Source organism: Megalops cyprinoides, chromosome 16, assembly GCF_013368585.1.
Source record: "Megalops cyprinoides isolate fMegCyp1 chromosome 16, fMegCyp1.pri, whole genome shotgun sequence".
Classification (NCBI taxonomy): Eukaryota; Metazoa; Chordata; class Actinopteri; order Elopiformes; family Megalopidae; genus Megalops; species Megalops cyprinoides.
Window position 1 is genome coordinate 30,925,784 of NC_050598.1, and position 24,907 is coordinate 30,950,690.

General features: G+C 45.5%; 1 protein-coding gene across 1 annotated transcript; it reads right to left on the reverse strand.

The window, feature by feature from the left end:
- Positions 1–4,282: 4,282 nt before the first annotated feature.
- Positions 4,283–14,689, reverse strand: epoa (erythropoietin a). The gene is made up of 5 exons (XM_036548603.1): positions 14,410–14,689; positions 7,264–7,394; positions 6,629–6,715; positions 5,904–6,068; positions 4,283–4,974 (listed from the first exon to the last, which is right to left on the reverse strand). Exons 1-5 carry the CDS (start codon positions 14,423–14,425, stop codon positions 4,822–4,824), a joined length of 552 nt encoding a protein of 183 aa, XP_036404496.1. The 5' UTR covers positions 14,426–14,689; the 3' UTR covers positions 4,283–4,821.
- Positions 14,690–24,907: the final 10,218 nt, after the last annotated feature.

A 24,907-nucleotide genomic window follows, 5' to 3' on the forward strand; every position in this document is an offset into this window, starting at 1 on the left:
CTGGCTACCTGCGGTCTGGCATCGCTGAAGGCTTATCATTGCCATACGCATGGGGTTTAGCTGATGGTTATATCGTGTAGGTAAACTGACAGTGGAGCTGCGTGATGTCTTGCTTGTGCTTGATGCAGTGATGCTTGTAGGCTACTGTTTGCGTCTGAGCTGTGTGATGTCGCATCGCCTGGGAGATCCGCTGATATGACATTTCGTGGGGGTGTGCACACGGCAGGACTGGTTACGGGGACACGTCAAAGAGTAGTGCTGGTATATTCCCCAGCACAGTAGGTGGTGCTATGCACCACGAAATCCAAAGAATTCGTTTTTTTCCTTGAGTTTAAGTACAATCAGTGTTCAAATTACGCCCACGTAACTTAATATAGATTTTCTGCAAACTGTTACGTCTACCACGAAAATGACTAATATCAATATGATGCAAAGTTACAATGAACAGTTTGGGCCACATTTTATCTCACACAAACTGAAGAAGCACTGGGCTACTTCAGAGCAAACCTAGCAAATATTTCGTAAATTCTTTTGAGTAACTTGGTAGTGCTTTATTCTTACTAATCTTACTCTGGAGAAAATCAAGTCTTTATGTGTAACATTCGAGTCTCAAATGCGGAGGAGTCATGTTAATATGAATTCAGCTGACAGATCACTGGTAATGTTTTCCTAATGTCTTTTAGAGAATATGAAGGCCTACGTGGGCTCAGGAAATATTTTGTGTTGATTTGAAAAACGAAAGAGAGGTTGGGTCATGAACCACCAGGCAAAAGCTACTTTTTCTGTGGATGTCAAGGTAGATAGCGCCACCTGCTGTGATGGGGCATGAATCAGAACATATTACACTACTGCTGCTATTACGCATACTGGGTCAGAATGATGCTAAGCTACATGAACAGTTACATGACGAGCCCAGTTAGATAATTAACGATTTAGCTCCCTTTGCTGAAAATAAAAAGCTAGCTAAAGTTAGCTGGCAAGAAAGAGACAATAATCAAGATTATTAGCTTGCCTCCAAGCTCTGAGTTCAGCCAAATTTCAGCGTTTTCACGTAGTGACACTTTCATTGTCTTCATTGTTGGAGGACTGGCTCTGTCGCTTATTACATTAAGAAAATAGTTCAATGAGAGTTACTCATAAAAGCAATAACATTGTTTATTAATATGATTGACTCATGACAAGAAGTCCTCTCACAGTTAAAGAATGAAGTCCTTACCCTAATGATAGTTAGAAAGTTATTAAAGTTCATAAGTTCATTAAACTGTAGGCTATCTGCGTATTATATAACTCTCCTGACAAACCGATGCCCTCAGAATTCTCCTACAGATTTTTAAAATATCTGGACATAATAAAATATAAATTGCTATTATATAATGTTTTTGATGCTACATAGTGCTTGGAAATGGACAGCACTTTCTGGGCCAGGTTTTTTAAAAAAATGCTTTTTAAATGTTAAAACCCCCAGATTTCTAGAGGCCTCCACAACTTGGTAGTAACGTATGTGACAAGTCAACAAGTACAACTTAACTTACTATTGTAAAGCATGAATAAGCTTTTACAAAACCAAGTGAGCTACCTACTTAGATAGCTAGAGGGTTACATACCTAGCCAATGATCTAGCTCATGAATTCCTTTCAAGCCTGACTTTGAGATACTTCACATCATTTTGGCTATAGGTTTACACAGCCATTTACAATGACCTCATGCCTTTCTGTATCCTCACTTAAGGATTGTCCCCTGTGTTGTGCAGGATGTGACTGTGGATTCACATTTGTAAATGATGGGATTCATTACCATGGGAAACTGCCACAATATAAATACAAAGGACTTTTGGAGCCAGCTGCTGTTGTGTTCATGGCCTGAGTCTGTGCATTATACATCCCAAACATTGTCCTGCAGCTCCAGGCACCCCACCAGGGGGCGCTACAAGCAGACCTCCACCGTGGAGCTGGCAAATGAACAGGACACCAACTGGGAAGACCTGCTCTTACCTGCAACAGCTCTGCTATGCAGGTGTTCTGTGCTGAATCCAGTGGTACATGACAGTGATGGCAAATGACATGATAGGGGCAGCAAATCTGGGTTCAGTACCTTGCTCAAGGGTACAGCAGCAGTGCCCCAGTGGGGAACTCAACCAGCAGCCTTTCAGTTAGGAGTCCTGCTCCTTACCACTATGCTACACTGCCACCCCATCAACATGAGCATCATATTCCATTCCAGTATTAGCCTATGTCATAATGGTCCATGTCCACATGAGGGCAGAGCAGACCAAAGGAACAGTCCTATGGTCCAGGTATGGGGAATACATGGGCACCAGAGTTTCATCAGTCCACTAATTTTCCATGAACAGAGCATTGCAAAGATTTAAGGTCTTTGGAGAATTCAGTCTTTTCATTCACCTGTGAAACTTTGGTGACTAAAATTCATATGCACTTTTACTGGCCCTGAGATCAATTATGGTTGAGTTGATCTGGGCAAAATGTTTGTGTCACAGAAAACTGTGAAAGAGGCTGGCTGAGGCCTTGAGAGGCTGCGATGTTTTTCACGGGATATGCGGAGCCACCAAGAACGGACAGAACGGGGTCAGAGCAAATGCCAGAGGAACTGTGACTAACACTCACAGCCAATTAAAACACTGGAAGTAAAGAGGTCCAAAAAAACAAAGACCATGAAGCTATTGTCCATTTGAGCCGGGAGATTGTGACCTTTGACAAGGCCTGTCACTGCTTCCCTTAACTGAGGTCAATGTTATTGCAATGTTATTTTGTGTCCAGCTGCTGTTTCATCTCCCAGTGGATTTCAGCAAAAAGAGGGAGAGTAGTGGGATGGAGCGACTGAGAGACAGGGAGCTCTGTGTTAGATTAATCTTGCCTGGAAGAAGCCATTCGCTAAACTGGTAAGACAAACACAACCAGCAAAGACATATAGACATGTAACAGACAGAAAGAAAAACAGAGATTACAACAAAGAAATAAGTGGAAATGGACACATCAATATCTGGACAGACAGAGACAGATTAGCATATACTAAATATATAATTATCTGTAAATACACATTGTAAAAGGCAAGAACACACTTCAGACTGACATCCTCACCCCCAGTATACCAGAATGCATCTGGGTGATTAAAGGTGGGGGGGTTGAGCACATTAGGATGCCTGAAAATAAAGGGAAGCTAATCAAATAACCAGACCAATTTCCTCTCTTCTTGTTTTCATTTGTCCTTTTTTATCTAAGAATAATATTTTGTATTTAAATACCAAATGGCTCCGTGATAAAAGCTCTGTGACAAAACAACAACAAAAAAGAAACAGGAAAAATGAACAAACATCCTTCAAAAATAACTGCATTGTGACGAAGACTGAATGAAAGACGTCAAAAAGGGGGAACAACAACAACAAAATAATTACATTCAAAATATCGAAGCAAAAACGACAGAGACAAAACACTTCTATATTAAAAAAATACCATCGGTTCCCAAGACAATGTCCTATTAACAGTATGTGTGAGAAGGAGCAGGGAAGGCAGGATGTTCATCGAAAAACCAATCACTATTTTTCCTGGCAGTTGTGTTATCTGTGGAAGACTTCATTTGAGCATTCCCCTGCATGAGTCAGACACACAGATAAAAATGCACAGCTACTTCATTCTCACGTAGCCCCTGAGGCTCTCTCTCTCTCTCTCTCTCTCGCTCTCTCTCGCTCTCTCTCGCTCTCTCTCGCTCTCTCGCTCTCTCGCTCTCTCGCTCTCTCTCGCTCTCTCTCCATCACCCTGACTTGGAATCTCCTACCTCCTACCTCTCCTAACCTGTCCAGGTTCTCTGTTCTTAAACTAAGATAGGAGACATGCCTACCTACAAACACGCATACCCATACACACACACAAACACACACATTCACGCAGGATCACACGCATACACACAGGTATGAAAACGTGAACAGTAGCACGTAACTGGATGTCATACATGTTTCTTTCTTTGTAGCAGATATTCAAAGTTCATCAGTGCAATATGGTTTTGAATGGGTAAAATTCACTTTCAAACCCTTAAACATTCACTCTTAATCCCCTTAGACTTTTTAAAGATCTATCCATGTCGGTGACCTCAAAGCAGAAAAAAAAAAAAAAAAAAAAAAAAAATATATATATATATATATATATATATATACAGTATATAAATAATAACAATCATATTGTACAAGTGATATAAAACAGGTAAAAACACACAGATAAAGTAAAAACAACAACAGTGCAGTGAATGTCCATTCAACTGTGTTAAGGCAGGACAGGTCAGGGTGGAGATTTCAGGGAGTGAATTTCTCAGTAGGCACAGGCTGGCTGACTGGACAGCAGGTGCAGTGCATTGTGGGATAGAGAGCCTGGGACTGCAGGATTTCCACTTGGTCCCAGCTGGTGGGTCCACACGCACGCAGACACACATGTGCACACGCCTAAGCGCACGCATATACACACACAGCACAGCGGGGTGGGGGGAGCATTTTTGGAACTGTTTTTGGAGCAGTGCATTCTGGGAGGCACTGCCCTACCTCCCCCACTCCCTACAAGGTCATTTCCTGTTTGTGCACTGTAGTGTAGTGCATGTCCTCTTTTGCAGAAAACAATGACCATTTGTCCATCCAGTAAGGACTTCCCCATTCATCTTTCCAAAGAGGACTACACCATTCGCCCTTCCGTGTCTTCTCCACCTGAGCATTGTCAGCACATTCCTCTCCTCCAGTTCTGCCCTGCATTAATCAGGGTCCATGTCCCACCCTCTGCTCTTGGGAGATCCAATCAGCTGGCTCCCTGTCCTGTAGAACTCCAATCAGCTGCCATCCTTGTTGCAGGCCGGGGCGGTGGACAGCAGGAGGCGCACTTTCCCACGCAGGAAATTGGTTTGAACTTGAAACAGTTCCGACACGGTGGACACACGCCATGTGTCCTCGCCCCCTGACATACCTGTCGAAGGGGTGTATTCCTGATTGTGTCGTGGGAGGGGGCCAGGAGAGGGAAAGGAAGGGGAAAAAATGATCAGAACACAAACTTCACCCCAAAGACCTGTTCCTGCCACACTCATTAAACTGTATGATATTCAAACCTGTTTCAGCATGTCACCATTCTAGTCAAGCAGTCATCAAGACTGACAACGTGTACCAGAGAAGGTAAGCTTCTCTGAGCAATGTGCCCTCTTGACAACACCATGAACTGTCCAGGCGACTTCATGCTTTGGGAGATCTTAAACTTTAAATTAGCAACGTGCCCCAGAGCAGAGCCAGAGCAAGGCACCGTGACAGGAGCGGATCACACCACTTCCCCGCGACAGCCACGGCTGCCCCTGCAAACAGGCTGTGCTTCCTGACTGAGCTGCAGACTTCCTGTTCCTCTGAGGCCTGTTTCAGAGAAACCCGCCTTTCCAGGAATCTGTCCCCGTGCAGCGCGGCCCAGACATTGGCATTTCCACTCTTACACATTTGTGTGACTATCTATGAATGCTTTCCTGCGATATCCTCCCCAGAACCCCCCGCCTCCCTGTCCCCTGCAGCTCTTTGGAATGACACTGCATCCTCCATGATGTCATGATCCTGGAAGAAGCCACCGAAGACGAGCCCAGGCCAGTTGCCTCCCCCTTACCCAATGGAATAAAGCTAGAGCTGCTTCTACACAGACCAGTACCTCTGAATATGTTTGTCAGAATTTACAGTTTATTCATTAGCTTCACAGACATACATCTGCAATAACTTACATTCTGTATTCTCTATTTAGTACATTGCTACAACTGCACAGATATTGCAGCAATCTGCCACTACCCACAGCAGTATGCATGGTTCAACCGCACCCCACCCACACACTGCCCATACTCCACCTCTGCCCCACCTCTGCTCCACCTCTGCCCCACGCCTGACTCACCTGTATGTTCAGGCTGTGCAGCACCTGTCCTATGCTGTAGATGTTCCTGGAGCTGCTGTCTATGAGGCTGTGTAGCGCTGCGTCGGTGACCGACGCCCGAGCCGAGCCGACGGCCTGACCCAACAACCACAGGCCTGCCTGAACCTCCTGGGTCTGCTCTGCGAACTGAACACACACACACACACACACACACACACACAGAGTTTTACAACGTGTTCCCACTTACTCACTAACAGGCTGACACACTGAGACACTAGCGTAGTTTTTGAACTGTCTGCTGCAAAGTACTCGGCTGTCGGCATGCAGACAGCACTACCGCTGCCTGTACACACACAAGCCTGACTGCATCCTCAGCAGCACAGTGGCATGAGGAAGTGTGAGGCAATCCGTCCCTCACTGCTGAGGACTAGCTGCTCGCTCTGCCATGTGGAGCAAAACACTCCCGTCAAACTGGCAGGCGTGGCAGGCGTGGCTCCCAAGTGGATCAACTAGAAAAAGTGCCTGCTGTTGCAAGTGCAAGGCCCAGTGCCACAGCCTGGTTCGATCCCAGCAGTGTCATTAGCCGATGATGACCGGTAACCCACCGTGGCGGAACAAGTTGGCTCGCCGGGGGACATAGGGGAGGGGTAGGTCACCAGAGGCATTCCAAACAGGGGGAAGAACGAAAAAAAAAGCATTGGCCATTCCAATGCAAAAAAATATTGGTGGGTGTGTCATGTACTCACATCTTTCTTCTCCCAAACGGCGAAGTCGACGCTGGTCAGAGGGACAGCGAGTGGCTCCCCCAGACTGCAGCCTTCTCTACATCCCCTCTGTACCGAGAGAGAGGACAAAGCAATCCATCTGTTATATTGCTATTATACCATTATAACACAATAATGATATGGCACTGTGTCAAAACTTAAGAAATTCCACCATAAGTCCTCTTTAACCTGGGTCCTGAGGGGAAGACCTGTATGTTGGATTGATCTGACTCAGAAGTTGCCTGAATATTAATCTATATTAAACAGCTCTACATTAAACAGCTGTGCTGTTTGTGACATTTAGCTGGTTTGACATTGACTAACAGAAGTATCTTTACCCGCATCCCTCTGTTAAAGCAGCCACATTTCCAGCAACTAATATATTCAACAAAGAACTAACATTCAGCACTTGTATAGTGAGACCAAACCAAATTCGGTGTTTAGCTAACAGTGAAGTCAAACTGGACGAGCTGAATCAACAGAGCTGGAAGTGCTGTCAGTGCATGTAGAGTGGCCCCAGCGTGGCCCCAGCATGGCACAGCTCCGCACACTAAGGCTGTGAGGAGCAAGGTGTTCAGGTTCGGTTCTGGTTCAGAAGGGCCGGGTCTGACCCTCACCATGGTGGCCTCCGTGTCTCTGGCCTCCTTGATGAAGCGGTCCAGAACCCGCAGGTCACAGATGGGCCGCAGCGGGGAGGGAAGGCCTGGCCGGGTCGACTCCAGAATCATCAGCAGCACAGCAAGGAGTCCTGCAGGGGGGAGGAGACAGATGATGAGACCACGCCCGTATACACAGGCCACGCCCCCACATACATCACTCCAGGTGTCCCCACCCAGCACGTCCTCCTCAAAGACTGCAAAGCAGCAGATCCAGACTACAGCCACAGACCCCCACTCCTGTGCCCACCTCCGCATTACTAAAGGGGGCAGACCAGAGAGGATCATGGGGAATGAGGGTGTCAGACACTGGACTGACCGAGGTCTGGCCATGGAGAGATTACCTTTTCCACTGACAGTGTCCTCCTCGGTTCTACGCTCTCGAATTTGAACAGACGACACACAGAGAACATCAACACTTCCGTTGTGTCTGTGGATGCTCCACTATTCACCCACGCAGCATATTGTACAGGTAACCTACTCAAGTGCACTGGCACACCTGGAAACTGAACCTACAGCCTCTGGATCATTAGCTTAGATCCTCAACCACACCACGCCCCCCAGTCACTTGAATATAAGTCATCTAAACTTATGCATTACTGTTAAAGCACAATTAAATCAAACAACAACAAACGAATACACAAAAACCAACTCACACAAACCACAGGACACAACCTGAGACAGCAGTTTATCAGAGTCATTACATTCTGTTAGGATGGTATAAAACACCGATAGTGGGCTGCTTGGAGGTGCATCAATACTGAGTAGCAACCACTAGGTAGCGCTGTTGTTCATTTCCCGTTTATGGATATGAAGTCTTTAGGCCATAGCCTACCTACGGAAAACAACATACCTGCCAGCATATTCAGACAATAAAGACAATAAGGGAAAGGTGGCCTGCACCAGTAGCTCAAAGGAAGATTAAAAGTTCACTGGCCTTTTACATTTCAAAGATGTGGATGAAGACCACACTGCCAATCATAATACATATCTGGAAAAAAAATACTTTGAAACCCCTTTGAGACTTGTATCGATGGAATTCCCGACATCACCTATTGATAAATCAGTCATACTCTATCACCATTGTCAACTGGTAATTGTAATTTATAAATTGTTCCAAAATAAAAAAAATCGACCTATTTAAAGAGTTTACTCATTTAATTTAATAGTTTTAAGATGGCGATAAAAGTGTTTTGGCTTCCAGTGGAGCAAGCTGGTACGCAATAGTGGTGTTAGTTTTTTAGTCTTTGTTATGTAAGAGTTGAAAGGAGATTATTTTGCCATGACATGAATGTAGGTCATTATTTTAAAAACAGCTGTGTGGCACCACAGAACCCTTATTTCTTTTCTTGTATCAGCTGTTATCTACTTTCCACACACTTCTCTGGCTCAGTTCCCCGAAAACTGTGATATTTGTTGTTTGAAATGGTGATTTGCCAATGATATTGTGTAAAATAATCTTTTAAAGGTCTCAGAACACACACACACACACACACACACACACACACACACACACACACACACACGCATACACCAGTGTCTGTCAACCACAACCAACCGTTTATGACCTTGAACCATCACCAATCGTCTATGACCATCAACAATTGCTCACAACCTGAAAACACTCAGAAGCTGCTTTAGGTTAGCAGCATACAGCCCACTCCTCCCAGGTACTTCGACAGCAGGATAATCACCTTCACACATTCAGTAGATTTACTCACCCCCTTCACCCCCTTCCCTCCATCTCTCTTTCCCTCAGTCTCCTCTTCTCTCTCTTCCTTCTCGCATATCTAACGCCTCTCTCTTTCACTGTGCTCATCTCTTCCCTCTCTCCCTCCTAACACAGCTTACCCCCCTTCCCTCTCTCTATCACTCTACCTCCTCTCCCCTTCCCTCCCTCATCTTCAGCCCCGGTCCCACCCCTCACCCTTGGCCTCCCTTTCACACTCATTTACAGGGTCTCCCTCCTTTTTTTCCTTTAAATATTTCTGTGACCGATGAGCCACTCTGAAGTTTCAGATGACCTATCTATCACAAGAATTACAAAAACAAGTACAAAATGACAAAAATTACACAATTACAAAAATTAAGCTTGTTTTAGTGTTGTTGTTTATTAATGACACCAACTTTCAGGGATCTTTAAAACACCTCGAAGGCTCGTCCCTTCCACTAACACCAGCTGATCCACATGTTTTCAAGATCAGTGAATCTGCGCAGCACTGATCCATAAAGAGCAGGCCTGAACGTGAATGCCATTTCTCGGCTGTGGTCTCCACCGCGAGCAAGCCTCTGGCTTCCTCTCCCTGCTGCACTCTGCTCTGGAGGGGCTGAAACCAGCCAAAACCAGAGACACAGGGCACTGGAGTGCTGCCATGAGGCACACACTCACACTCACACACGCTCCTCTTTTGGCACCGATTCATACAACAGAGGCAGCTTCCTGTGAGTGGCAACATCCCACAGCCAGATCCTACGGACTGATACCGCTTTCCGCCCCGACCCGAGTTTGTAAACGCAGCTGCCCCAGTGTGGTCCCCTCTTCACCTCTGTCCTGCTTCATTCTGGCCCGCTCTTCATCTCTCTCTTTGAGATGTTTATTTTTAAATGGCCTGCATTCACATGAGGGCATTCCACAGCTGCCCGGAGCAGGAAAAGGACTGATCTGTACATTTCCAGCGGCCTGTATTTTCACACTGACATTCTCCTGTCATGTGTGAAGAGAGTTTGGGATGCTGTGATCCCTGTCAGAGCGACAATGAGCAGATTATACAGCATCGCGGCCCCCCGTGCCCCGTGCATCACAAACACACAAGTAGTGGCTCCTTCCTCACACACTCACTCCACGTCCTGGTCATGTGTTGCAGAAATCAGAGGGGCTATAGATACGGCGGACGATAACACAGGGGGTTCGCCTGAATTATCCACGGCCAAAGAGCCGTACAGCGGAATGATGGAATGATTCCCTCTGGAGTGGATCATGCGGACGTGCCGAGTCTCCCAGCGGCTGGCCTCCGAAGTGCAGCTCAATGCCCCCTTTCAGACCGGCCGCATCAGTGACGCATGCAGCTGATTACCATAACACACCCCTGCGGGCCCTGTCGGCAGGGAGCAGGTCAGGCCACCTCCGCCAACGTTACTGGGATGCTGTGCAAATGTTGCACGAGCGTTGTGTGACCCTGTGACAGTGAGGAGCGGCACTCGGAGCTCAGCCAGAGCGGGTCCTCCTTAGAGAAGCCCCCAAAGCAGCTTGTTTCTCGACAGTGAGGGCAGTGGTGTCTCCTCTTCTTCAATGACCTGTTCACAGGGGTCTGCCGAATTCTGTGTGGGGAACCTGCCCTGATTCACAAAGCAAAGCCGGGCTGGAGCTCTCAGGGTGTGGAGGGGCTCCACAGGAGAGCACAGGCCACCATGATCTCAGGCACGTATCGAAGGCGGCTACGAGCCACATCTCAGGAATAAGCACGAATCCAAACAAATGACAATTATTCCTCTGTAAACTTCCCCTACGCCCCCCCCCCCACCACCTCACCACCACGCTGTCCATATGACTAGGGAACATGCATTAAATGTATGATAAATTAGGTCATCTTTGAGAGATCAGGAAATTACAGCACACCGGTTTTTCCAGAAATAGTGAGAATGTTTGCATTATATAGGACGCGTACTCTGTGTCAGTGACCCCATTGTTATGCCTTAAGAGGCGAGAACATTCTGCATTGCACGACATGGCAGCTCGCAGCAAAAATGCAGGCTGTGCACAGAGCCACGCAGGGGGCCTGATTCACCGCGACCCCGTTACAGAATCGGGAGATTCGTAATTCAGACCGGGGGACCACAGACCCAGAACCACCAGATGCCGGTTTCAAAACCCAGTCCACTACCCACATCAGTTAGCTCATGTGAGAGCAGCTTCTGCTGTATATTCTACGCTTCCCTTTACTGTCAAACGTGGCTGCCTGACTGAAAAACGTCCTGCCACTGCTTCAGAAGTGCGGCATAGTTACTGTAGTGAGTTGGAAAACCGGATGCACAGCGTCCTCATAGGCAGGTAATCTGCTCACCTTTAGTTTGGTGTGAGTTGTGTTGTAGCACAGCTCTTAAGCACCTCCTCAGCCAAGGTTCTGTTGGCAAAATGCCGTTCAAGGACGACCTTGATTGATGGGACGTAATGCCTCATGAATCCTCCCAGCGCGGTGTGAGCGGGTGGATAATCTGAACTGAGATACAGGAGGCCGACATAGCAGTACTGCACAGTCCCCTGCGCCCCAAAATCACGCCATCGCTGAGGCTGACGCCTTGACCTCTGACCTTCAATACCAGGTGAGGGGTGTGGTCCGACAGTGTACCAGCATGAAACATGAACGGGAGTGAGGGGTGGATGCAATGCCGGGGGGGGGGGGGGGGCATCCTTCCCTGAAAAGCACACAGCAGCTACTGTATATGTGGGCCCTTCTGAAGCCTAGAAACAGCAGTGAGAGCTAGAAGTGGTGTTAGCTGTGTCCAATGGTAACATTTTACCACTTCATTCTCTTCATGTGTTCTATTTCTACATCAGGCAGTCACTGTGTTCTGCCAAAAACAGAGCTGAGGGCAGCGGATCAAACCCCCTGAGGGAATTTTACATTCTGCCACGCTCTGGCTGAACCCAGCACTTTACGCAACACACACACACGCAGTGCAGATACACAGTAACCTTACACAACATTACGCTGTTGAGTAAGAAAGCTGCACAATCCAAGGCTAGCCAGTTCAATCAAGGCAAAGTCGGATCGATTGATCGATCGGTTGATTAAACGTATGTCATGAATTTAAAAATACAGTATCACCACAAGACAGGCACACTGCATCTAAAAACCAGTCAAGAAAAACACAATAAAAGTCTCAAGCCTCAAAGTCTCTTATTTCCATTGTGGTCCTCAGGTAGGCAGTGTAGCACAGTGGTATGGAGCAGGACTTGTAACTGAGAGGTTGCTGCCTTGATTCTCTGCTGGGGCACTGCTGCTGCACCCTTGGGCAAGGTCCAGAGCTGCCTCGGTAGATATCTAGCTGTATAAATGGATAACATGTAAAAACACTAGAGTTAGCTTACAGTAACCCATGTGAATCTGCATCACAGGGTTTTAAACTGCACCGTACAACAACTTTCCCAGCACCTTTCTCACACTCTGTGGGTTGCCACACATTGGAAACTGTAGTACTGTTAATGCTAAATCAGCAGGTGACTTGTGACATCACTTCCTTCAGGGAAAGGGATGGCGCTCAGTGGTATCCCCATGCGGTACATGACCCTTCCCCTACCACACCCCACAGTGCACAAATCTCACAAACATGCAGTAAAAGTTTTTTCCTGATGACTCACCATCTGCTTTAAATCGTCAATTGTCATTTTCCAAAAAGTGACTCAGCAATATGGTGGTGGGAATAGGGAAAAATCCCCATTAGTCAGCCTGAGCATCAGCAGTCTCCAAATATGCACAGTCACTGTCCGTCCAGCGTCACCAGGCCGATTGATACGCTGAAGTGACTGGAATAGTACGATGTGGAAACTGACCGAAAGTCACGTGGTTCAGCGGACTCACTGTTTGTGATGGTGAGAGCAGCCGCCGCAGTGTCACAGGCTTTCGCTGAGGGACTGTCTGAAGTCTAATTAAAGGACAACCAATACAAACATTTGCATGTTGTATGACAGAGGTTTTGTACTGACAGAACCAACTATCACTGCAGGATAGCCGATAAATTGACTTATTTAAATTCAATACGGCTTGATAGACACTTCTACTAGCTAACGCACAAACTAATTAACTAATTGCTCTGACGAGTTCTAACAGATACTTAATGATTGACAGGTGCACACACTTAAAAACAGTTGTGGTATTTAATGACAATGATTTATTTGCAGACCAGCCGCTGTTTGATAATGAAATCATTGTGATTTGAAATACATGCCTCTCGCACTATTTTTGTTTATTCTATGACGTTTCTCCCATCACGCGGCATAAAGATCAAATTCCTCGATATTAACTTCAGGGGAATACTTGGAGTGGTGAAAATATAAGATTCCATATATGGAACAGGTTAAAACTGTTGATAGCAGGGGTGCTATCGCGCAAGCAGATGATTGTAACCTGCCAAAGTTATTAGCATCGAAAATAACTGCGCACAAAACAGAAGCCGTAGGCTCTGCACCCCTGCATGTCAGTTTTCACAAACTCTGTGCGACTGTTTTTTAAGAACACGTCCAAGAGCGGAGTCAAGACTGACGCCTCGGAGAAATAAAGCGCTTCCACCGAACACAGCACGCAATACGCGTTCCAAAAGCGTGGTGCCATGAAAACACTGATACAACAGCAGTTAATAATTTCTTTTATGACTGTGATTGGTTGGAATTTTTACACTGAAAATGCTGCATCCTTGATCTTGTAGGGTATAGAGCACCAGCGTGGAGCGTGATTGATTCAGCTATAATAAAGATGCGATCGGTGGTTCATCTCTCCCTCACTCCCGTCCTTATCGAGGGAACGCTGCAGCCACTGTCACGCGCAACATTCAAGTTCCTCGCGCACTGTAATCTGGCAGGTTTTATATTTTAAAGGTCAGAGTATCCTGCACTTGTCCTAAAATCTTTTCATTTCAACAGAACAACCTACCCACTAATCTGGAGCGCACAACCGAAATCGTACTATCGGTACAGAATAAGGTGGAATTCGTTCTTTCACGATTAGGTTGACCAACACTCTAACTGCCATACTTTAACATTTTATAATGTATCTACGAGAATGAGGTGACTAAGTTTTAAGTTACACATGCCGTATGTGAAATATTTATGGCACCTGTTTGACTAGTCAATGCTCCTTTACATTAGCTAGATCTATTTTTTATTTTTATTATGTGGAAATGCAAGTCGTGCCACATTTAAACAACGCACTGTTTAAAACAAACAAACACAAACAGATATAAGGGCTCAAGAAGAATCAACAAATAAAACACAGATAACTCGATTCCAATGCATCTTATGGACATCCCACATAATCAGAGTTCCATGAGATCCATGGATTGTGGCTGTCCCATATGTAGTCTAACTTAAAACTAAAAGGAAAAAAGTCTTACCTGAACTGCAAACCATTCGCGAAGTGGCACTGCATGTTTTAAACCCATTTCAAAAGATAATTCAACAGCTCCACAGGTGGCCCGGTACCGTGTGAAATCTGGCTTTGTTCGTGTCCAAACTAAGTCGACGGGGTGCTCTACATTGCGCCCCGCGCAATGCTGTCTTTCAGCGCAGCCTACCACGAACGTGTCCTGGAGCCTGTCTACCCATCAAGACTACAATCTATCTTGGTTTGCATCACAGTTTTGGCAAGCCCCAGTAAACTGGACAAACCGCCAATGCACGGTGCGATAGCTCAATAAAGCTGATAAGACAGGACGCTTGCCCTTTGGCGGCAGCGATACGCGCAGTGACACCCTACACAAAGTCGTCCCACGCAGAATCCACGAAAAATATTAAACCTGGATAGGAAAGAATTGTGGGATCTCATTATACTCACTGGGTATCTCCATATCACAATCCGCATAGTCCCTCACAGAGTGCTTGTCGTTTCGCCCATTGGCCCGTCTATTGCCCATTAATTGCAACCGAAGCTCTTTTATGGATTTCTCGCCGTGTTTGCACTTATCCGGTGGGGCGTTTGATTTTTTTCTTATCAATGACCATGAGAATAAAATTGCATTGTGATGTGATGGTTGTCTCAACTACTTCCTCCGTTTTGAATAAGCGTTGTTCTTTCCATTGTCAGCCAAATAATATCTGTTATTATACAATAGCCCACAAACGTAAATAAATAGTGAGCCTTAAAGAGCCACTCGTTTTTTATGAATGAACTGCGCTTTTTCAAAGTATTTCCCTGTTGACTCAATGCTCAGTCCAAAAAATACTAAAAAATACTTAGGACAGGCGACAGCCCAGACAGATCGAGTTAACTGTAAGTACTATACGTAAAGCCTTTTTAAGATTTTACTGTTAATCTGACACTGAAGGGTGTTCAAGGAAGTTTAATACATTTGTGCCTCACAGCTGTGTTGGGAACCCTTGGCTCCGTACTCCTCTCTCTCTTTTGAGAGAAAGATCTGTCAGGCAGTCTGTCGGCAACTTGTCGGCAGACGGCGTGGAGCGGCAGTCTCCGAGTGTGCGGCCCTTGTCCCCGAGTCGCTCCTGGCGGAAGGGGGGGTCTTCCTCCAGGCTCCAGTGATGCTCCCGGGGGACCCGGCGCTGCTCGCGGAAAAAATGACAACACAGCATCCTGCACGTTCGCTGCCGCTGGCGCATCATCCAACGAATTCCACCTTGGCGCAGGTGCCCCGGAGGTCTCAGCTGGGTCTACCGTGGCGCTGTACGAGCTTTTAGCATGGAGAAAAGCCATCGAAAGCGTTCGCGCTGGACTTCACCGAATCTGTGCAGTCGTTGGAAAATATCATTTGAAAATGGTAAAGCCATCATCTTGTGAATACAGAGAAAGGCGGAAGGCACACACAAGCCTTTCACAAGTCATAAAACAAACCCCAAGGAAGAATGTACATTATTATTCTTTTTGATGAATGTAATCTACATACATTTTATGTGTTTAAGAATATGGTACAAGAAATATACCTATAGTGATGTAAACATCCAGAACAGCATTGACTATGATACAGCATTGTTACACTAACACTATTCCCCATAGATTTACAAATCCTGACAATGTTTTCTTGCTTGGAGTCTCCTGTCATTAATTCGTAGAGGATAGAGATTAATTTGTTTTGGTCACTGACAGTGCATCCTTCTCGTGGTGGTTGGATCTCAATGGTGAGACTGATCTGATTGTGCATAACTTTTTGAAAATGTTTTTAATCTTGACATAATTCTTGATTCAATCTGTCTGGACTGTCCCCATCCTTACCTCTGCACAGAAAATTAATTTGAAACAAAGATACATTTTGTCAAGAACCACACATTTTCATTTGATTTCAAGCTGAAATAAAAACAATGCATGAAACAATAAAAAAATCATCATCAATCAGTCTTTATCATACAACATAAGTTATCTATATTTACTTTGTCAGATGTGACAGCTTGGACACAGAGTACCATAATCTTACATATTTAAACAGCCGTTGAAGATGAATAGATAAAGGCATATGTTCATCTTCATAGACAGAATACAGTGATTTTAAAATGGCACATTATTGTAGTAGAGGGTAATATACAATACAACCTAAAGAGTTTTTATTATCCACAACTAGTCAAAGAGATAAAAAGTAGCTTCCAATTTTCTGATTGTCACAGATATCACCAGTCTTGATGATGTCACAAATCATGTCCTTTTTGCGGGTAAAGTGTGTTTAGTGTGTGTCCTGTTCAGTCTTTCGTTTCATTTAAAATTCAAGTGCAGTTCTGTTGCGTCATTACAAACCATAGGTGCCACAGAGAACCTGTTCTCAATTGACACTACCTGGTAAAACACAGGTTAAATAATACAAAACAGGAGAGTAAGAAGGCCTGTATGCTTAGGCCATGCGGTCTCCACAATTCAACACATTTGGCCTACGTGTGATGACGAAGAGTGACCGGCACAACAGAACACGCAGCTCAAGAGGATGTTGGGCGAGTTCCAAGAAAGCTGACAGAGGTCGAGCGTGCATCTGGCATGCCAGCGGAGAGAATTCCTGGAATTGTTTCCTCTCCTGGCGTTTTTCTCCTGGACACGTTCCCTCACGTCACTCACAGCCAGAGAGCAACCCCTCCAACCTTTGGGCACCATTTGAAGTGCATGAACCTGCTCACCTACCGGACATGACAACCCCAAAAGACGACCACGGTACATATTTACTGTATATTAAGTAGTAACATTGGCTATACAAGCAAACCTGAATAAAGGCATCTAAGCTAAAAACCTTTGACATTAAAGGCCGCAAGTCTCCTTAAATACAGAATGGTTAAGGACAGAATGGCTACGGCCATCAACTTTCAGCTATCAATGAAAGAAAGAAACTCCTTTCGTGTTATACATACTCCCGGACTTCAGTGAGAGTGGCCTGTATTTAAGCAGCGTCTCAGAATGGGGCCAGTGCTTGGGTTTGTCCTCAGACGGCCCTCAAAGGGGTGACGCGTGTGCCGTAATCTCGGGGAGATGTCCCTCAGCGCGCCTCTGCAAGCGCTCCTATCTGCCCGGCACTTGTAGGGAATGGAAGAACGCAGGCTGTGCGCGTCACACAGGAAGCTGCGCTGCGTCTGGCAGTGCGTAGTCGAGCGTCACTCCCAGCGTAGCCGCGGCGACCCGCACCGCCTCACACATTCTCACATGCAGGCACGAGAGATGATGTCATGGCCGAGATTCCCACACAGGCAGGCCGGGAAAGACACTCTTATTCCTGGAAAGCAGCGGCCTAGTGGAAGATTAGGGAGGTTCATTTACATAAAAAAAAACTGTTTGGTAAAAGTATTATAAAGAGAAATAATGACTAATTCTGTTCTTAGCTACTGCTGAAAGGAACTTAAATTGAAAACCAAAAACCTGTCAGAACAAAACATAGGCCTATCAGTTTTACCTGTCTGTGATTAAGGTCTTGCAATTACTGAATTACTACACCATTGTCTGTCCTGAAAACCAGGCATAGCGAACAGTGGCACTTAGCTAATCAAGGTTTCAGCTGAAAATCTATTGTAAACTGACAATTTAGGAGGGAAAGCACTATGCAGGCGTTCTGTGGAGCCTTTCCCAAAAATAAAGCACAACGCTATTCTATTTGTCAGTGTTTGTCAGCCTTTGGCTCTGGGGGTCCAACCTGCATGCTGATTTAAAGACTGATTTTAAGACTGGATTTAGAGTTGATTATACTGCTGACTGAACAAGGCTCTGTGTTTAATATCTTGGTACAGTTAAACTTAGTCCCCCATGAGGACAGCAGATTTTACCAATGTTGTAAAAAGGACAAGTAAATGGGGGGGGGGGGTTAATATCTGTCCTTCAGAACAATTCTGGAGCCATATCCCATAGATCTTGATTATTTTCTCAATATATTGTTCTAGAATGGGTTAGTAATAAAGCTTCTAAATAATCTCAGCTGAGTGAGACTTTGAGTTCTTCATTTGTTATTGAGATGCACATGAATGGCTACCAGCCGAAGAGACACCTCTGCTCCTGCCTTTGCCTTCCACAAAGCCGTTGATTGAGCGCATGCACACAAAGTGTATTTTCCCATGGTGCTTTGAGATTTTAGAGTTGAACCCTGTGAACTTTGACCCTGAAAGCGACAGAGAAATGCGTGGGGGCAGAGGGATGCAAAGCCCACCCCCCCGACACGTACACATGAACTCGCCACTCTGCCTCTCAGTTTGGCCGCCTGGCTGCCTGCTCTGTCTTCGATTGTTTGCTTATGTCTGTGCCAAACCAGGAGAGGGGAGAGAGACACGGTACGTGCGGGACGACATGTGTCAGGCCTGAGGGCGGGAGGGGGGGCGTGGGGGAGGGCAGCAGCGCCTAGTCACAGTGACTCCACCGTCAGGAGGCTGTCATTGGGACAGGAGGGGGGGGCGGGGCCAGGTGGTGGCATGGGGGGTGGGGGGGGGGGGGGTAGGAGCGTTCACTCACAGCGACTCTACAGTCAGGAGGCTGTCATTGGGATATCAGAGAGGGGGGGGGCAGGTGGTGGTATTGGGGAGGGGGGGGATTGGTGAGGAGAAATTAAGGACAGTGTACAGAGGACCCTCTTCCTTGGTGCTGCAGGGAGAGGGAGATGGAGGCAGAGGTGTACTCCCCTGCCGGATAGTAAACAGCAGGAAATGAGAGTGCAACAGTCCTCTGCAGGTTTGGGAAGGGACGCCCGCCAGAGAGGGCCTGCCCTGCGTCGCTGCAGTGGCGCGACACGAGACAGGAAAACACATGAAAGAATGAAAGAATGGGCCCGGGGGGGGGGGGGGGCAAAGCAGGAGCCAGGACAGCGGCCTGCCGGAAGTTATTGTTTTGGAGCTGGAGGCGTCCTGGAGGGTAATCACTGCTCTGATCTGCAACCGCTCTGGCTGTGACCCCGTTCTGGTCACCCGTGGTCAGATTCATGCTCCAATGAGCTTCACCGGTGGAGAAAAGGTCATGAACGTCGACCGCGTCCTACGAGCAGCATCAACAAAGGAAACATATACAATTGTTTAGATAAACCTCCCTCCTTCGGCCTGTGCTCTATCCACATTATGCTGTATCCCTCTTGCCGAAGTCCTGAAGCCCAGTGTCGCCCTGAAGCCCAGTCAAGCCCTGAAGCCCTGAAGCTCTGTCTCGCCCTGAAGCCCAGTCACGGCCTGAAGTGAGACAGTGAAGAGGGGCAGAGAGAGGTGAGAGATCTGCTTGTTGCACAGATAAGCTGCTGGCTGATATGGATGACCTTCTGACTTTGCCCAGCCCACTCCACTTGGCCAGGTGCCCCACATCTCCTGTCTCGTGGCTTGGCTGTCCCGCTGATTATTTTCAGAAGGCCCCCCCCATCTAAATATACTAAGCTGCTCTTTAGCAGGGTTTTGAATACATTTTAATATATTGAAGAGCCTCCCCCACCCAAAACACACACACAGACACACATATACTTTCTTTAGTGTTTCATTGTCTCCTGGCTTATCCTGGTCATGCTGTGGTCAACAGTTCAGAAGAACAGCAGGTATGGCCATGACTTGCATTTACACACAATACCCTGTACACCTGGGATATCACTTTACTGCACCAAATACTCCACGTCAAGCATTAGAACAATGGGACACTCATCGTCTTCCAGCCGCTTCCAAAAGACCTCATAAGACCTTGATTCCACCATCCTGAATGAGCTAAAATGTTCAGCTTAGCCAGACTGAATCAGCATTTTCCTCTATACAGGCTCACATCTATCTTATGACTAGCTTGGATTGTGCTAGCTTGCACAATGGCCTTGCTTATTTTGATATGATACGTGTACCCTGCTATAAATGAAAAAAAGAACATTCAAGTAACCTAATGTTCAGTGGTGAACTTGTGAGATGAATTATCTGTATAAAACCCACAAGGTTCAGAGAGCAGCAGTGAGAATAAAGCTTCTGTCCTTTTTACAGTGTGATAGCTTTAGTATCACCTTCCCAATGTATCTACAGTTTCCTGTACTCCCATTTCCTAATAATGCCTTAACAGGCAGTTTGTTGCATAAACTACGTTTAAGAAGTAGGCATGATGAAAGATGCAAGGTACGCTTTAAGTGAGAAGTTTATGGGACAGATTAAAAGAGATGACAGGAATATCAATGTGGATCAATATCAAATGTGGATGTTCCTGAGGTGAAAATACTGCAAGCATAAAGCAAGCATCCACACTGGAAATGAAAGGAAGTTGTGAGCTTTCAGTTATTCACAGTCAAGGGTGAACATGTCTGAAAATAGACTGAACTACATAAACTACATTCACAGAAAAGAAATATATACCCTGTATGAGAACTCTGCATTTTTCTTTGTTGTCGTAGCTGAATGTTGTTCAAGAGGCTAACTAGCTAGACAACTGGTTACCACAGGGTAAATGTGCAGTAGGAGCTTGTATTTTTTTCTTGAATTGAGTTACCTAGCTTGTGATATATTATTGCAGTAAGGTTTCTGTGCAACTTCTAAGGGTGGATACACTGGATCTTACAATTAGAAAATGATCATTTATCTTGTCTTTTTAAATAAAGATGAAAATCAATCTTTGTAATGACACTACACTGACACGTGACATAAGCTAAAGGCAGCCTCACCTGCTCATTTTTTGACCACCAGGCCTGCATTTTTATGCTGTATGTTCCCATTAATTTCTTTGAATGGCTGAAAAACGATCAAATAATTACTTTAGCTACTCCACCATACTACGTATACAAAGTAAATGAGTTTGTAATACAAAGGTGGCACCTCTGTACTGTGACCCTCATTGCCTGTACCTGTATAAATGGAAAATACACACACAACACTGAGGTTGTCTGCTTGAAATATAAGTAATGATTACAAAAGCAATAATAATGTCCCTTGCAAGTGAGGACACAAAACTGACAAGACCACAAATAGTAAAGTAAATAATCAAATAAACCTCTGCAAATAAATTGTGAAAAGAAGAACAGGCAGCTTGCCAGGCATCAGTTAGTTTGCGGACTGCTGACCGTTACGGTCATATTTGAATTGAGTGGGTGTATTTGCTTAGAAGCAAGAGCCAAACCCGCTTTCTGCTTTGATGCTGGACAGTGACTGAAAGATAATAATATTTAATCAGTAGCACTAAACTCTGGGTCCAACTGAGAGATGACAACAGGAAGTAAAGCACTGCAGCTCAGGAATATTTAACAGCTTCGAAGAGGCCAATGGGCAAAACCTTTCTGTACCACCTTCAGAGATGCACATGGGAAAAACGGGTAGCAGCGTGGTGGAGTGGTGAGGCACAGGGCTCGTGACTGGAAGACCGCTGGTTCACTTCCACTGCTGTTGTACCCTTGGGCAAGGTACTCAACCCAAATATTGCTTCAGTAAATATCCAGCTGTATAAATGGATGAAATTGTAACCTGTGTAAGTCGCTCTGGATAAGAGCATCTGCTAAATGACAACAATGTAATGCAACATAAATACGTCAAGGCCAAACACAAACATCCTCCAATAAGGTGGGACTATTTACTTCACCCACCATCAGCATCACTTCCCAAACATTTTGCCTGTACAGTCGAATAGTTTCTTATTATGGCAGAGGTCAATGAGAAACAACAGCCTCTTTTCAATGATCAAGGAATGATTTTTGCTCTCTGAGTGGACCTGGTGTCTCAGGCAGTTTGGCCCAATGTGTTAAGATCAATCAGCACAATCATAACACCACTGATGATGAGGGATCTCTGAAGGCCTCAGATGGCTCCCTGTTGGTTACCTACAGGTCATATGTCAAAAAAGACTGTGCTTCCTGTAACGGGAAAAGAGGAAGAGATTCCAGAGATTCGGGTACAACAGCACACACACGCATGCAAGCAGCCAATGAGAGGACAACAGACATGTTTATATTTTCAGTTGCTTATTTTTAGTTTTGTTTTGTTTCTTTTGACAATAGCATATCAACGTGTCTAGGATATTTTGGTTTTCATTCCTGCCTGAGGCGCTTGGGTAACAGTGGGCAGGAGATTTGTAAAGACGCGTCACCCCCCCAACAAACGCCTCACCCACCAACACCTCAAATTCCTAAAAAGTTCACTGGGGTTGATTTCAGATTGCTGGGATGTCTAGGTGTGTAAGCTTATTGTCAAGGGATTTATGAGTACAATAGGGTATTGTATGATGGGAAAAAAATCTTTGCAGCATGTGTAGATGTCACCCCAGCTCTGTAGCAGCCTCTAGTGGCTAAAAAGTCATACTGTTATAAAGAGTCATATAACACTATTTAAGCCTGGACAAGGATCCATAATGGCAGAATGTATACGGGCTCAACTTACCTTTCAGATCAGGTTTGCTTGAGCCCTTAAATGGATTGCATTGGTATGGATGTAAAAATGGTGTAAAAGATGTGAATCTAAAAGTGATTCACAGTGAAGCAGCATTTTTGCGCCGGAACACTCACAGCACATCAGCTGTAATGGTGAGAGAAATAATTATTGAGCAATTAATTTGGGGGAATTCTGAAAGACCTTAATTTGGCACCAGGGACACCCCTGAGATCAAGGACCACAGCTCAGGACCTCTGTTAACTTCTCATCTGAAAGGCATATGCTTGACAGCTTTCCACATTGGGTCCTTTCTGACAGATACATCATTGTAAGGAATTCTGGGAAAAGTGCTGTCTGTGTCTTAACCTTTTTAACATTCATCTCAGGCCCTTAAGAAATAGGGCATTGTGGTTTAGCGGTAATGAGCAGAGCTCGTAAACGAAACTATGCTAGTTTGATTTGCCATGGGGCGCTGCTAATATACCCTTGGGCAAGGTACTCAATCCAAAGTTGCCTCACTAAATATCCAGCTGTATGAATGGATAACATGCAAAAATGGTAACCAATGTAAGCCACTGTGGTTAAGAGAGTCTGCTAAATGACGGTAATGTAACGTAATGTATCTGAACAATTAATGAGAATGAGTTGGTTGTTTATAGAAGGTTCACAGGAGAAGAGAGGACACAGTCCAAACCTCTTCGTGTTTCATGTTTCTCCCCCACCCCACAGGCATGTGTGCACTGCTCCTCCACCCCAGGGGAGCTGAAGATGTCCCCGTGGCTCCGGCAATATCCCGACTGGCAGCCGTATTGAGTAGAAATGCATTCTCCAGGGAGCGCCTGGGCCCAACACAGCGATCAAAGACAGGCTATCAAACACAGAAAACAATGAGGCGCGACAGGCGGTAACAGAGAGCGGGGCGGGCGGGGGCTGGGGGGGGGGGGGGGGGGGGTGGCGTTAGCGGCGGCGCATTTGGGAGGGGGTGGGGGGGGGGGTTACCGCCCCACGCAGTGATCATACCACTTTGAAGAGAGTTCCCTTGGCATGATGAAACACATATTTACATATTAAATATTCATATTCAATATGTTTATATTTTTGCCCGATTCACCATAAATGCCATTCTGAAAGTTAATTTTAGAAACCAAGGAGAAACAATTTATCAAATGTATGTTTTCAGCAGTGTCAGTTGACTGAAACCTGTACAGGCTCAAAGCTAGGAGGAGATAAAGAAAAAAAACACGCAGTATCATGAGCCATATTCTATTTTTGCTCTGAGCAGAAGGCTCTGATGCAGCTTGGATACAGTGGTGAGTCTACAAACATGTACTAAACAGCAGAGGGATGTGACAAGCTGTTTTTCAGTCCCAATACTGTTGACAAACCTCCACTAGCAAAACATGAAAATTATAAAGCTAAGACAATTAGCTTTAACAATTTGTGCAGTATATATAGTTCTGTGTATACAGAGAGAGAGCCTGTGCGAAAAAGTATGTGAGTCGTGACAACACCAACTTCTAACCCAAACTCTAGCTAGCCTCATACATTATATACCACATGCCCACCCTCAGCTACAACGACAACCACATGCATTTTACGCACTCAGTTCACGTCCCAAACCGATCTCTTCATCAGCCTGATCACCCTGGGACCCAAATTCAGTTTTATCTTTAAAACGTGCCCTCCTTGCTGCTGCTTCCTGTTTGAAGAGAGGGTCAGAGCTCACACAGTGGTTAAAATTCACAGGGGGAAGTTATTAGGACACCTGCTTGTGCCAATACTTCCAGATTCTCCCACTCCCCCTGGTGGAATACAGTGGAATGGCACAGGCTTCAGGGAAAAGGCAAAATAGAAACTATCTACTGCATTCGTTTAATATATGCACCCAAACCTAAATTCAATCTTTCATACCCCACAGCAAACCTCTACACCCACACAGACTTTCTCAGTACTCTCCTAACTGGCTGTGATGGCCAGGCCCTGTTTGGTTCAATCAGGGTTGATTGAGGATTATTGACTGATCTGCATTCTCATGACTAGAATCTTTGTGGAAGAATGTGTAGTTGGAGATTTTATGAATTGTTACTACTAAAAATAATTAAAGGTATTTCTCAGTGTGTCTGTTACACTAACAAAACA